The sequence below is a fragment of the Harpegnathos saltator genome, unplaced genomic scaffold (assembly GCF_003227715.2).
Source record: "Harpegnathos saltator strain DR-91 unplaced genomic scaffold, Hsal_v8.6 scaffold12, whole genome shotgun sequence".
Classification (NCBI taxonomy): domain Eukaryota; kingdom Metazoa; phylum Arthropoda; class Insecta; order Hymenoptera; family Formicidae; genus Harpegnathos; species Harpegnathos saltator.
Genome location: NW_020229895.1, coordinates 1,398,093 through 1,412,264, shown reverse-complemented (window position 1 = coordinate 1,412,264; position 14,172 = coordinate 1,398,093). Strand labels below are relative to the sequence as shown.

General features: G+C 38.1%; 3 protein-coding genes across 8 annotated transcripts in view; 2 read left to right on the top strand and 1 right to left on the bottom strand.

Annotated features, from left to right (window-relative positions):
- The first annotated feature begins 611 nt into the window (after positions 1-611).
- On the top strand, positions 612-2,605 carry Prx5 (Peroxiredoxin 5). The gene is made up of 4 exons (XM_011139632.3): positions 612-918; positions 1,307-1,441; positions 1,819-1,950; positions 2,099-2,605. Exons 1-4 carry the CDS (start codon positions 814-816, stop codon positions 2,288-2,290), a joined length of 564 nt encoding a protein of 187 aa, XP_011137934.1. The 5' UTR covers positions 612-813; the 3' UTR covers positions 2,291-2,605.
- A 2,090-nt stretch (positions 2,606-4,695) lies between these two features.
- Kap-alpha1 (karyopherin alpha1) lies at positions 4,696-10,180 on the top strand. 3 transcript variants are annotated; one of them, XM_011139634.3, is made up of 8 exons: positions 4,696-4,920; positions 6,436-6,645; positions 6,743-6,940; positions 7,028-7,248; positions 7,399-7,662; positions 7,745-7,949; positions 8,063-8,366; positions 8,463-10,180. In XM_011139634.3, exons 2-8 carry the CDS (start codon positions 6,436-6,438, stop codon positions 8,657-8,659), a joined length of 1,599 nt encoding a protein of 532 aa, XP_011137936.1. In that variant the 5' UTR covers positions 4,696-4,920; the 3' UTR covers positions 8,660-10,180. The 3 variants fall into 3 exon arrangements, with proteins under 3 accessions (XP_011137936.1, XP_025161327.1, XP_011137938.1); XM_025305542.1 differs by lacking the exon at positions 4,696-4,920 and adding an exon at positions 5,016-5,361 and having other exon boundaries at positions 8,463-8,659; XM_011139636.3 differs by lacking the exon at positions 4,696-4,920 and adding an exon at positions 6,261-6,278 and having other exon boundaries at positions 8,463-8,659.
- A 954-nt stretch (positions 10,181-11,134) lies between these two features.
- Positions 11,135-14,172, bottom strand: part of TORIP (Torsin interacting protein) — a 74,369-nt gene continuing 71,331 nt past the window's right edge. Inside the window, exons 1-4 of one of the 4 annotated variants that reach the window (XM_011139641.3) lie at positions 13,610-13,695; positions 13,152-13,239; positions 12,188-13,024; positions 11,135-12,099 (exon numbers count right to left, since the gene is read on the bottom strand). In XM_011139641.3, the coding sequence (XP_011137943.1) occupies positions 11,821-12,099; positions 12,188-13,024; positions 13,152-13,239; positions 13,610-13,626 (1,221 nt within the window). In that variant the 5' untranslated portion in view covers positions 13,627-13,695 and the 3' untranslated portion in view covers positions 11,135-11,820. Of the gene's footprint in view, positions 12,100-12,187; positions 13,025-13,151; positions 13,240-13,609; positions 13,792-14,172 lie in introns of those variants that run through there. The other 3 variants (XM_011139643.3, XM_025305518.1, XM_025305520.1) reach the window with 3 other exon arrangements.

The following is a 14,172-nucleotide window of genomic DNA, read 5'->3' as shown; positions in this document are numbered from 1 at the left end:
TCAAAGCCAAAGTGTCATTTTTGCTTCAACGTTGAATAATTCAATAAAAAAAATCGCATTGCAATTTGTGGATACGCAAATTAAAGAGGAAGATTTACGCTTTCAAATGATATAAACGCCATTTATGCATCTTTTTTTGTTTACGCGGTGAAACTTTATCAAAGATTTCAACCTCTGACGGATATCGATTTATATTCATGTAACATTGTAAACATTAACTAAACATTATACCGAATAATATGTGTACAAATTAGGAACTTCAGTCTGTAAAATGCTTCTCAAACCATCTAATTGTCATTATTTAATTTTGCAAAAATAGAAGCCTGTTTAACTTAAAGCAGTAAAATTTGACAGTAGATGAGAGACATTTTTACATCGTCCAACTTTAAGACTTTTATTCTTCAATAGTATAACTAATTAATCCCTATTTATTAATGAGAAGGAAAGACTTTGATTCGACAATATATTACATAATTACTAAAGAGACAAGTCAAGCAGGCTTCAACGCAATTTGAATAAACATGTTTATACAACAACCCGGCAAAGTTTACTGACGCGATTCAACAATACGTCGACGTAAAAATTAATTTTAAAATTTTAATTATTGAAATTTGGGGAGCACGAAGCGGCAACCGATTCTTTAGCAAACAGGGGAATCAGCCTTCCGATTGTCGTCAGTCGACGATAACTTATACACGCAATAGTATTATGCAATACGTGCCGACTATTTATACGGTGAGGGTCGAGCGCTTTTAACAACTCACGCATTATTTATTTTGTGTCTTGCAATAAGATCGACACAAAGGTTTATACATGAGTCAGCTATTCAGTCGTATTGTTTCTGCCGACAAACGAGCATCAGCGTTCCGGCATTTTGCACGAGACTTTCACGTATCATCGCGAAACATGGTTATCGCTGTAAGTATTCCGTTCATTTTGCGTCCGTTGATTGACAATCGATGTTAAGTATACTTCGTACAATCTATTTTCAATTTATACTTCTCTTATAATCTGGATCTAGACGTGTCAATAAAATTTTGTTTCATGGTCATCAGGGAAGAAGAATGTAACCAGCTAATATAATTATTGCTCATTAAACTAATCTTGAATTACCCTAGTTTGAGATAAATATGTAGTTAGAGTTATCAGCTAATGTTGTAAGCAATGTGTTTAACAAGCGATGTATACAAGATATATTTTGCCTTAAAATTCTAGTCTAGATGAATAATACATGCCTAATATTATGGACAATATGTGTGACTTCTTTTAATCAAAAGCGAGAGATTTATGATATAATTTTTTCAAGGTTGGAGATAGGCTTCCCGATGTGGGTCTTTATGAGAACACCCCAGCAAATAAGGTAAACCTAGCAAAGGAAGCTGCGGGGAAAAAAATCGTCGTGTTTGCTGTACCAGGTGCATTCACACCGGGTTGCTCAAAAGTATGCTTTTTATAGCTTTTATACCTAATTAGTAACTACTGAAAAGTAGAGCTTCTGAAAATGTTAAGATTCAGACAGATGCTAGTATCTTGATGTGATAGTAATAGAATTAAACTTGATTTTTTATACATACTTTTTTAAGACCCAATCCATCCCTTTTACAATTCAAAGTTTCTCTTGAATTATATTTATGACTTAGATTGTACATAATTTGTGTTAATGAATATAAAAAGTAATACATATAAGAAAATTGATAAGATAACATGATCACATAAGTATGAGATAAGATGGGTCGTATATAGACAGTACATACAATATTAGTTTCTCTCTCAATGTTATATAGTGGATAACTTCAGTACAATTATAAATTTTTTCAGACTCATCTTCCTGGATACATTGGAAAAGCAGCTGAACTAAAATTTAAAGGAATCTCAGAGATTTTCTGCATCAGTGTCAATGATCCATTTGTCATGGAAGCTTGGGGAAAAGAACATGGTGCAAATAACAAGGTGCGCATTTACTCAAGTATCAAATCAATAACTGCACAAAGTGCAGAGAACAAGTTATTTGCGTCGTAAATCGACTGTCACGTTATGATTAAAATCTTTCATCATAATATCTGTTGACTGTCTCTGAAGATAAAATTGTTTTCATCAGGTACGCATGCTAGCCGACCCTAAGGCGGAATTTACAGACGCTGTGGATCTCAGCGTGGATCTGCCACCTCTGGGAGGTAAACGCAGCAAGCGTTATTCTATGATCGTCGAAGATGGCATTGTCAAGGAGCTCAATGTAGAGCCAGACAACACTGGTCTGTCTTGCTCCCTGGCAGACCACATCAAAATATAAGGCATGATACCTTAATGCACCTTTTCTTCTACTTTTCTTTCCTATCAACGTGTTTAAACTATCAATATAAAATTCCGACTTTTTGGGTCTAGCAATTACACATGTGTAATAACAGGACTATTGTGATACATTTCCAGTAAACATCTATATGTGATACGATAGGACTTGTATTCCCACGTTTTTTTAGTTTTGTAAAAAAATTTTCAGTTAGACCTGGAGGAATATGATTTGCGATAATTATACTTGCAAAAGTACATATGCTTCGAAGTTGAATAAATCTAGATAAATAAAAACAGCCGACCAGTTCCACACATACATTCTATTCTATACATGTGTATTGTCCACATTTTCCCATCATCTCGAGTATTTCCACCAGTCCAACATTTGACCAGCTGAGAAAAGAGCTTTCGTGAAGAAACTCAATAGAAACGGTACTTACGAGCACCGAGCTAATTTCGAACCGAGGAAGTTCAATCTACATCCCTACCAAGTCCCTATCAAACTGCGTATTAAGAGAGTCGCGAATAGCGAATTTGATACGAGTCAACCAATCGAGTAATCTCATACTCGACTCGCTTGCGCAGCCTCGATTGGCCGAGCGATCATCGGTTCGCGATTCCCAATCGCGTTAAAGCTAAAGCTAAGACTCCATGCATGCGGTGAGCTCCGGCAAACGGCTGCGGTGACCAATCAGGAGACAGACGCATGCCGGAGCTTGCCGCAACCGAACTTGCGCCTCCCTCCTGATTGGTCACCGCAGCATTTGCCGCAGCTCACCGCATGCATGGAGTCTTAGCTTAAGCCAGCGGCACATGGTGCTTGTTTTCGTGCTGGATTGCTTGCTGGATGAAAATACTGCGTTCTGATTGGTGCATTTCCATCCATCTTCGGAAATGTACTAATCACAACGCAATATTTTCATCCAGCAAGCAATCCAGCACGAAAACAAGCACCGTGTGCCGCTGGCTTTATTGTAAACGAAATTTAACTCGTTAAGTCTAGTTTAGACGAAAAATTGCGTTCCACAACTGCCTTAAACCATGGTTAACGTTGATTTCTCACAGTTAAAGTTAAACCCAAAACTTTGGGCGTTTAATGAATTTAAACGAAGTTTAACACTGCAGTACCATCGATTTGAGAAAAAAATTTGTGACTATCCCGGTTTTGGAGTTCAGTTGACAAATATTTTGAACGTTTGAACACCAAAGAGATATGGCTTTAGAATACATATTATCTTCATCTAAAGATGAAGATTTTGAAAACCTAATTTATCGACGGACAAGAAATATAAAAATAAGACGACCATCATATTTAGAAGAATTTGATAATGTCGATTTTCATGCACGATTTAGATTATCAAAAGAATCTGTTATTGCAGTTCTAGCAGAAATCGAGCATGAAATTTCTCATAAAACAGAACAGTAAGTATATAAATTTAATTTAAAATATTGGGTTTTTTGCTTCGATAGATTATATTCTAAAACAGAGTATAAAACTATATATAAAAGTCAATTATTATATGATAAATGCAATCAAATCAATAATATAAACTAATTGATTATTAACACTGGACTTCCCACCTTTTAATAAATTAATACTTATATACAAATACAGCAAATGTTAATGTTGGTTACTTTATTTATTGTATAGTTGTTATAGTTGGTAATGTTTACTTCATACGAAACAGATATATTGTTCTCTACTAGATGTCATAGCATCCAACTTATTTCAATTTTCCCTCTTTTCACTATTAGCAACAACCAATCATATTCTACGTTTGAAAAGAAAGAGAAGTCTTTGACAGTTTCTTCATACAGACTATAGGTTTAAGTAAACTACAGTTAAAAACATGATATGGAACGCGATATAAGTTTAACCATGCCGTTAAATGTAACGTCAGTTCAGATAATCACGGTTTAAACTTGATTTTGTGGAACTGGGCCTAAGACCGTATCACACTAGTGACTCGCGACTGCGGCTGCGATTGCAATTGCGATTCTTCCTCAACCAATCAGAAAGCGGTCCAAACGACAATCGTGAGTCGCAGCCGCGAGTCGCTGCTTTCTGATTGGTCGAGGAAGAATCGCGATTGTAATCGCAGCCGCGAGTCGCCAGTGTGATACGGTCTTTAGGCGGTCCGCCACCACGGACTTAACATTGCAGTGACGAGTTAATTTTAAGTGTATCACGCAACACTTGAACGCGACAGAAGTGCCGTTCGCATCGACATGCGAGTTACCCGCAAACTTCACGGGAGAGCCGTCCGGCATCGTCTTTTCAGTCTGGGAAATCGCGGATAATATCTCGCCCCTTCGAGTGGCGGGCGTCGAGTCGAATTCCTCAGCGCAGAGCAAGAGTGAGACACGGAGTGGGGGGAGAGTAGAGGAAGACAGAGGGAGCGAGAGAGCGAGCGGCGGGACGCGATCGACTGGTCCGACCAATCAGTGCGTGCTGCGGCCAGGAACCTGTGATTCATTGCTCGTCGCGGGCGTGCGGATCAAGGCTTTCCGACGGGCTGTCGTTCCCTAGTTCGCGGTGGGGAAAAGACTCGCGGCGGCACCTGGATCTGCGTTACTCTTATGATCTTTCACGTCTGACCCGTCTGGCTCGGAAATCCGATTTTCACAGCCGTAAGTACAGCGAGAAGAAGACGCGCCGCGATATTATTCGCGGCGCGTCGCTTGCACGCGCTTTTCCGCGGCGGCGGCGGCTCCCGCCGCGCCCGGAGCTCTCGCGGCGTGCGCGTTGACGTGCACGAGAGGAAGGATCGAGAGGATTTCAGGCCAATGTCAGTCCACGGCCGTGCGCGTGCCAAAATGTCCAAGTGGCCGCGACTCCGAGTCGCCTGGGAAGTCCGTCTCGCACGCACGCGGTACCGCGACGGCGACGGCGTCGACGTGCTCGGTCGCGCGCGCCGACAAAGCGACAACGCTTCCCCGGGAGAAACATCTTCCGCCCCGACCGCGAATCCATTGATTCTCCTAACCCTTACGCGGAGATCCGTTGTCTAGTGATCTCGTGGCAGCCGACGGGCTTGGCGTTGGCGTTCGATCAAGTATTCCGGCAGCAGGGTATTCGATATCGCCAAGCGTGAATTTTCTCTCTCTCTCCCCCCCTTTCTCCTCTCGTTCTCTCTCTCTCTCTCTTTCCCGCCGTCTCTGTCGCTCTCCCGTCTGTCTGGCTCTCTCTGTCTCTTTCCCTCTACGTCCCGAAAGAGAGAACGAAACAGGTTTCGTTTGGAGCTCCGTCCTCCTCTCTTCGTTACTCGCCTTTGTATTCTTGTGCACATATTAGATGATGGATGCGCAAATGCATCTGTACACGTATGTGCATACGCATATACGTGCGTATATATGTACGTACGTACGTGTACGGCGAGCGCGCGCGCGCGCGCTCCTGCTCTCTCTCTCTCTCTCTCTCTCTCTCTCTCGTGTTTGAAGATATATTTTTAAACGAAGGAGAAAATGCGAAGTTCGACTTGTGTCGCTTGGACAATTCGCGTGTAGTACAAAGTAATTGTTGTGGGAAGCACAGGGTTTTGTGGGAAGGTGGATTCGTTTTCTTCTTTTTTGCTCAAGATGTGAATAAAAGAAGCAAACAGTGGCTTGTGCAAAAGATCTAGCGTTAGCTTGTACAAGTGAAAATTTTTTCATTGACTAATTTTACACTTTTGTCAAGTCGCTCAAAGTATGCTTGCGTAGAGAGCTGAAGTTGAAATCTCAATGGACCTTTTCAAGTTTCTAAGAAATACACATACATACATACACACAGATATATATACATAATGTTGTAGCATATAGATAAATACACGTAGATACAATTGCCTGCACAATGATGTGCATATATTTTATTCCGTGTAGTCGGGAGTACATCAAATCGTCATGATGAGCCATTGCTCATGTTGTAGCTGTAACATCTAATGTCTCATACAATATTATTTTGGTTCCTGTTATAATTAATTATTATCATGCGAATAAGCATGTGAACAGTGAGTAAACAATTTTAATCTTATAGCAGACACAAATATACTTCTCTTAAAAGTTCCGACTTGTATTATAATCAAATTTGACAGAAGAGTTACTTCATAAGAGATTGTGTTTAATCTAATATAGGTATATAGTTAAATTGTATTTGTATTTTCATAGATGTCAACTGGACCTACACACAAACATCGTTATAAAAATGTAGGATTGGATTCGCAAGAACTGCGGAGACGTAGAGAGGAAGAGGGAGTTCAGTTGAGGAAACAGAAGCGAGAGCAGCAATTGTCAAAACGTCGCAATGTACCCAATATCGTTGCGGATGACGATAATGTTACATCAACAGATGAATATCCACTTCGTACACAACAATCGGTAACACCATTATTACAATGTGCATCTATCGTTTACGTTTATGTATAATTTATTCCTCAATGACCTTGGTCTCTCGCGCGACAAATCTGCATTCTAGCATTCCTCTGGTATTATAACATCAGAGATGGTAGATGCATTGTACAGCCCTAACATACAGGATCAACTGGCAGCAACACAGAAATTTAGAAAATTATTATCGAGGGAACCGAATCCTCCTATAAATGAAGTGATACAGACCGGTATTGTGCCGCAATTCGTCGAATTTCTTAAAAATAACACAAATTGCACGCTGCAGGTTAGTAAATCGGAAGTAAATCTAGGCATTAAGACGTCCTGTCTCACACAACGTCCAGTTGATCTAAGTGACAATGCGATATGTTAGTTTGAAGCAGCTTGGGCATTGACAAATATAGCGAGCGGAACATCTCAGCAAACGCGTGTCGTAATAGATGCAGGGGCTGTTCCTACTTTCATATCTTTACTTGGCTCTGAGTACGAGGATGTGCAAGAACAAGCTGTATGGGCATTAGGTAATATTGCAGGCGATAGTCCCGAGTGCAGAGATCATGTGTTAGTCAACGGTATCCTCCCTCCACTTTTACAGTAAGTTTCCTTGCGTCTACGATACGGTTGTAAGGTTTACTCTTGCTGTACTTGAAGACTTGAAGACATATTAAATTCAATGCTTTCACGTTGTGCGATAAAATACAAATATCGCGACCAATATTTGCATTTATGACGCTACTTTTTCAGACTTCTGTCGAAAGCAACACGGCTCTCCATGACTCGCAATGCGGTATGGGCATTGTCAAATCTTTGCCGGGGGAAGAATCCTGCGCCGGCCTTTGCCAAGGTTGCTCCGTGTCTACCAGTTCTCGCACATCTTCTTAATCATGCTGATTTTGACGTGCTCGCTGATGCTTGCTGGGCACTTTCCTACTTGAGCGATGGCCCGAATGATAAGATACAGGCAGTCATCGATGCCGGTGTTTGCAGACGTCTCATAGAACTCCTTATGTACGTCGCAGGGTGTATCATGCACGCAGGGTGTATCATGTGCAGGATTAAACGCGCTAACGACGTGAACGTTCCTTTTCAGGCATGATCAGAGCAATGTAGTGAGCGCAGCTCTTCGTGCGGTAGGAAATATAGTTACTGGGGACGACGTGCAAACTCAAGTTGTGTTAAATTGCTCGGCATTACCGTGTCTATTAAATCTTCTAAGTTCTCCACGGGAAAGTGTTCGTAAAGAGGCATGTTGGACGGTCTCCAACATCACTGCCGGTAATCCACAGCAGATACAAGTACGTTGCAAATTTTGGCAAATTTACAATTTCACATATATGTATCGTTCAACATGTCATTCATCTTTTTTCCTTTCTCTCCCTCCCTCCCTCTCGCTTTCTTTTCTTCATAGGCGGTTATTGATGCCAATATCTTTCCGGTTTTAATCGACATTTTGGGTAAAGCCGAATTTAAAACACGCAAAGAAGCAGCGTGGGCAATCACGAATGCCACCAATGGCGGAACGCCGGACCAAATTCGGTACCTTGCAATGCAGGGGTGTATTCCACCATTATGTGATTTACTGACAGTTATGGATCCCAAGATTGTCCAGGTTGCTTTGAACGGATTGGAAAATATTTTGCGTCTGGGAGAACAAGACGCGCCCATGCACAATGGTCTTAATCCTTACGCGGTCCTTATCGAAGAATGCTATGGTAAAGTATCAAATGTTCAATTAAGATTTCACACGAGAGAGACACACCTCGATCACAGTCTATTAATAATAAGTATCGCTCATCGTGACGTTTCAGGCCTAGATAAGATAGAATTCTTGCAATCTCATCAAAATATGGATATTTATCAAAAGGCCTTTGATATTATTGATCGATTCTTCGGATCCGAGGAGGAGGATACCAGACTGGTACCTTCTATCGATTCGCAAGGACAAGAATACCAATTCACTACACCAGATTCTTCCCAGCTACCAGTTCAAGGCTTTGAATTCTAATCAACTGTCCTTAAACTCTGAATTTAACTCTAACATTTGTTTCGTTAAGTGTTTACAGTTACTTGTTTTATAGGGATATATGGTGTCCCTAAAATCGGTATATCGACGCGACAAATAATTTTAATTGTGCATCTGTGCATGTGTAATTGTGCATACGCTCCAGAATTTTTATCAAACAATATTAATGTTACCCCGAAAAGAGGTCATCTATTCTTCGTCAAATTATGCAGTAAAGTTCTTACAGTTACTTTTCATGTTCTTTTCTTTTCTATTTTTTTCTTTTTTCTTTCGTTATCTTAGACGAACTATAACAACATACCGTATGTTATTACCTAAAATTATAGTTTCCGTAATTACGTCAAATTGCGACAATGCCTTCATAACCTGAAGCCTTGAAGCGATTTGCGTAGTAACAACACTTTCTTGCGTACTCATACTTGCATATATTTAGTATGGGATACACTTCATCAGGAGTAACAGGAATAAACGTCTTAGCGCTTAAGTAGAAGTGGAGACAGTGATCAAGACAATTTTGACGAGGCCGACTCATCCTCGTCCGACGTGTGACTGACAAAGAATTACGAAAATGATACTTGCATTGACCTGCAAGGTACTAAATGACTGAAGTACGCGACTATGTAGCCAACACGGACAACATTACGCAACGCGGTACTCACCTCCTTACTATACTAGATAGAAACATGACCAATTAAACTTTTTTACTGTAAATACGTATCTCGTAATTTTAAGGCTATTCTATACAGAGTGCCCTTAAGAAACGAAGCAATAGTCGTATCCGGCCGTCAATGCAATACTATTATCAGTTTATGGAAAGTGGTTACGACCGAAACCTTGGTTACAACCTGTGATTGGCATGTTTTTGCATCGACGCGAAACGCGCAAAGCATGCTTCGGTTCTTTTACGTTGATAATCGCAAACGGCGATATGCCCCGATCTTGTTATACATATGTTTTTCATTAATTCAGCATCGCATAATCCGCTACCAGATATACCAGTTCTTAGTTATAAACATTCGCGAATGTATCGAATAATTTTTGTCTTGTAATTGGAATTTGAAGCAGAAAACTGCTTGATGATATTAAAATATTATTATCCTTCGTGTGCAGACGATAAAAAAGAAAAGGAAAAATCGGTAGTGTTTTGGGATTGTACAGCACATCATTAGAGATTTTGGACATTCTGTATAAAAAGTCTATGACTGTATAAAATGTATTTATTATTTAGGTTTGACGATACTATATTATATTATACAAACTCTATACATACTGTCTACTTTTAGTTACCGATTTGAATTATTACGACAGAGAACGACTGTACTATAACTCACTCTAGTTGAAGCTTTGCTGAATCTTTCAACTTAGCAAGGTGCACAGCTATGGGTACTTGTTGCCAATTTATAAAATGCTTATCGCGTAGTATATGAGAAATGTAGTTTAAAATAATTTTCTTTTTTGCCCCATTATGTTATGCATGCTGTCTTTTAAATAAAATTTGAAAAGAACTTACAATGCTGTTATTGGATGAAACATACGATGATTGGTTTGACAATTATTATAGTTGCGATGAATAATTTTATGAACATTCATCAATTACAATGTGAAGTTTTCATGTTTCTTCAAAAAGCAGAGATCTTTTTTTTTTTTTTTTTTTTTTTTTTTTTTTTTTTTTTTTTTTAATATAATTGTGGTTACTTTAACCAAACCAATTTTTAATACTTTTACACATACACACGAACGTTCATATTGAATCGTTTGGAGAATGCATATAAATTACATATGTATACACCTATTTATAGAAATCTGTCACTAATTTCTTTCATTTGAATGTTTTGAATCGTTAAAAAAAAAAAGAAAAAAAGGTTGAAAAGCACTGGTTTGTATAAATATTGTGGATATTATATTTTATTTCCCTATATATTAAGTCGATAGGAAACTTATTACAATGAAAAAATAAACCTATATAAAAATAGATCTTGTTAAAGTTTTAAAGTTATCTCAAATTCACTTTTGTCACCTATTTTAAGAAAACATCAAAAAGAAGGTGGATTTGATAAAGCTGGTATTGTGTTAAAATTTTGTATAGTATAAGAGAAATAACGAACGCATATCAGAAGAGAAATAGTCTGCAATACGGATCACGTGAAATTTTTATATTTGTATGAAATTATATGCGGATAATTTGTTAAAATATATGTACATATTTTGATATTTAGGTATTCAAAATGAATAATATAATTCAACAAGAATTTTGCAATGAATACCTGTTTTATATATCGTTTATTATACATATATATTATGTTTATTATACATTTATTATACATATATCATAATTCATACAAAGTATTACTATATGAAACCGAGTCTTCGTTATTTTGTTATATATATATATATAATTGTACCAATTCCAGCACATTGACGAATTATGTTTTACGATTTTTTTTTGTGATATGCGGAATAATTTTAACTAAATTAGGAGATTGCAATGAGAAATCTTGTAAATTGGCAATAAGTAAAATACGATACTCGACATTACTTATTTAATTACTGTACACGGACAGTGCTGACTGACACAATAACACGAGAATCCGATATCACATACAATGAAATTCTGTTAATTGTATTTTATTTTGGAGCTAAATAAATGTCATTCTCGAAAATATGCGTGGAATCGCTAGATACAGCAGTGCCGTTATATTTTTTGAAAATACATAGAAGTATGAAATTGTGATCATATAGGAAGACTCACTAAAGATGAATTTAATCTCGTGTAATATTGGCATAACAAAATAAAGTGAAATTGAAAGACGTCGATTTGAGTTTCCTTAATTTACGTGCAAATACAAGCGCGATTGTAGTTACGATAATCAACAAACACGTAAGATTGATATAAATTAAAAGAAAATCCAGTATCTTCATTGCATTGTGACCACAAAAGAATGGAGAAGCGATTAATTTTTATATTTTATAGTGTACATTAAAATAAACTTTAGTATGAAATTTGAGCGATATGTCCAAAAAATCTTATCTTTTTATATATATATATAAGAAATACAAAGTATACAGAATTCTATAGCATCATCGATATGCACATTATAAACAAAACAATTGTCTAGAGACCTACCCTTAGAGCCTTGGACAAATCAACAATACCGCAGATTCGGTTCGGGTTGTACCAATATGATCGCTCCGTCTGTAATTCGTGTTACGAGTGCCATCAAGATATCCTCATCGATATTTTTCGACAGTTTGTGGTATATCTGTTTCTCCACAAATGCCATCTTCTTTTGCGACGATTCGTAATTTTTGGTCTGCATCGTAATGATATAAATAACTTCTCGGATTAATGGGTTTATCCTGTCGCACAAATTGTGCAACGCTTTTATCGCTTCCGTATTAATATTTAAGACATCACGAATTATCTGCAACAGATTTATGTGAGCACAATCGAGATGTATCGACCGAATTTACGTTTAGAGATGCATGTAGATGTGTGTCGCGCATACTCACCACAGCCTTTTGCGTTGAGGTCTTTTTCAGAGCATCGATGATCTCACCGGGATCGTCTCCGAAATTTTTCGGATTTAAATTTAAAAGACCGTCACCACCTAGAATGTTATTGCTCAAGTGCGCCAGTGCTGACGCTAAACAGTCCATTGTGTGGGTTTCATTTGCAAATAATAGAATGATGGAGGGTACTTTGGGAGTTCTCATTTTTACTTCATTTATTCCGGATGAAATATCATTCCAGATATATGAATCTTGGTTGTAAAATTTAGTTTTAACATCTTCAATGGATTTAAACAAGTCTTTATTACTTATAAATTCCGTTTTGTTTTCCTTTGTACTTTTAGTCACGCTTAAAACTAAATAGACAGATATTGCTAATATGATAATTATAACAAAAGAAAAAGGAGAGGAAAAAAAAGAATTATTTGTATTTTGTTCACTACTAGATGATTGAAATTCTGTTTTCCCAGGTGGAGATTTTTTTAACGAATCCTTCAAAGACTTATTATTTATGCTTTCTGGAGAGTAAAAAGTTGTAGAACAATTTCGGGACTTTGGAGTTGAATGAAATAACTCTTTCTCTTTATCTGACTCATCTGTCTGTAACTCAGAATCATCTGTCGTTTGTTTGTCATGGTCAGAATTATCAGATAATACATCATTTTCATCTATATGGTCTAACTTTTGTCGCTGTTGGGACATATCCTTTATACATTGTACATCTATTCCTTTTGAATTGTTGTTCGAACAATCATTTACCTCAAGACTGTCTGATCTTAAAGGCCTCCGACGTTGAGGTCCAAGTGGTGCGGATACTACCGGTGAGATATCATTAATCTGTAAAACAATAACGTATAATTTATTTTATAAGCGGGCCAAAAGCGATTGTGCAATGCTGATAATGTTTCATAATTGAACTTAGTTCGATTCTTTATTGTGTTTCGTTGTGAGTGTCAATGTACACCTTGGCTAAATCATGCCTGGCAAATTCATCGTGGTATAAACGTTGCATGTACGTTGCGAGATGCGAACGTGGCCTCGGTGCGAACTGTCTAACAAGTGTAAACGTGTGGTGTGATCATGAGGTGATAGGCCTGTTCGTTTTGTCTGCACTGCTGACTGGTGTAACAAGTTGAAGTGAGAAAACCTACGTGTCTCACTTTAACTTAATGCACCAGTTCAGCAGTGCCGACAAAACGAACAGGCCTCGTGCGTCGGGTTGGAACGGGTCGTTAGTTTCAGTTTACAACTACGTGATCCACATAAATAAACTCGCGATCCTTGCGCGGGATAGAACGCGACGGTTGCGCGATGACACACGAAACGACATAACGACGACGATTCTGTTATTTTCGTTCCAATTTTACCCAAGTAAACGTACGAGAGACAATGGGAACAATAAGCTCAATTGAATGGAACTACCTGTGTGAGATCGCCATCCATACCACGGCAAACAGACTCTCATGCGTCTTTCAACCAGTCGTGACAAGTCGTGGGAGGTTTTCTCCACATATGGGAGCTGTTGTGCGCATGCGTGAGCATGACGTCACAGCTCGACGCAAGCGTTTCCAATGCTGGATGTAAACGCAAATAGTGCGTGCGAAGGGTTCCGTGCGTCTGTCCATTACGGTTGTTTCGCGTTTCTCCCGTGAGTAACTTAGGTTATATATTCATAATGTAAAATGTTATAATAAATAAGTGTAGCGATAAATGTAGTGATAAGTTAAGAAAGAGTTGTGATAATAAGTGCAATAGGAATAATAAATATAATATATTGGCTGCAGATGTAAAAAAGTTACAAATTAATAAGTTTTATTATTATCTTTTATTATTCATATATAGACTATATTATATTTATTGAACAGAAGCTTTTCTCCTTCCCTATAATTTCCTTCACATTTCTTTCATAGTGGGGACCTAACACGATACCTTCAAATATGGCCGTGTTCCAAAATTCACTGCCAGCGCTGAAAGGTTATAGTTTA

Coding starts and splice junctions, on each gene's coding strand:
- Prx5 (XM_011139632.3), top strand. CDS start 814: ATGAGTCAGCTATTCAGTCGTATTGTTTCTGCCGACAAACGAGCATCA. Junction 919..1,306: donor CGCGAAACATGGTTATCGCT/GTAAGTATTCCG, acceptor AATTTTTTCAAG/GTTGGAGATAGGCTTCCCGA. Junction 1,442..1,818: donor TCACACCGGGTTGCTCAAAA/GTATGCTTTTTA, acceptor AAATTTTTTCAG/ACTCATCTTCCTGGATACAT.
- Kap-alpha1 (XM_011139634.3), top strand. CDS start 6,436: ATGTCAACTGGACCTACACACAAACATCGTTATAAAAATGTAGGATTG. Junction 7,249..7,398: donor ATCCTCCCTCCACTTTTACA/GTAAGTTTCCTT, acceptor CTACTTTTTCAG/ACTTCTGTCGAAAGCAACAC. Junction 8,367..8,462: donor CCTTATCGAAGAATGCTATG/GTAAAGTATCAA, acceptor GTGACGTTTCAG/GCCTAGATAAGATAGAATTC.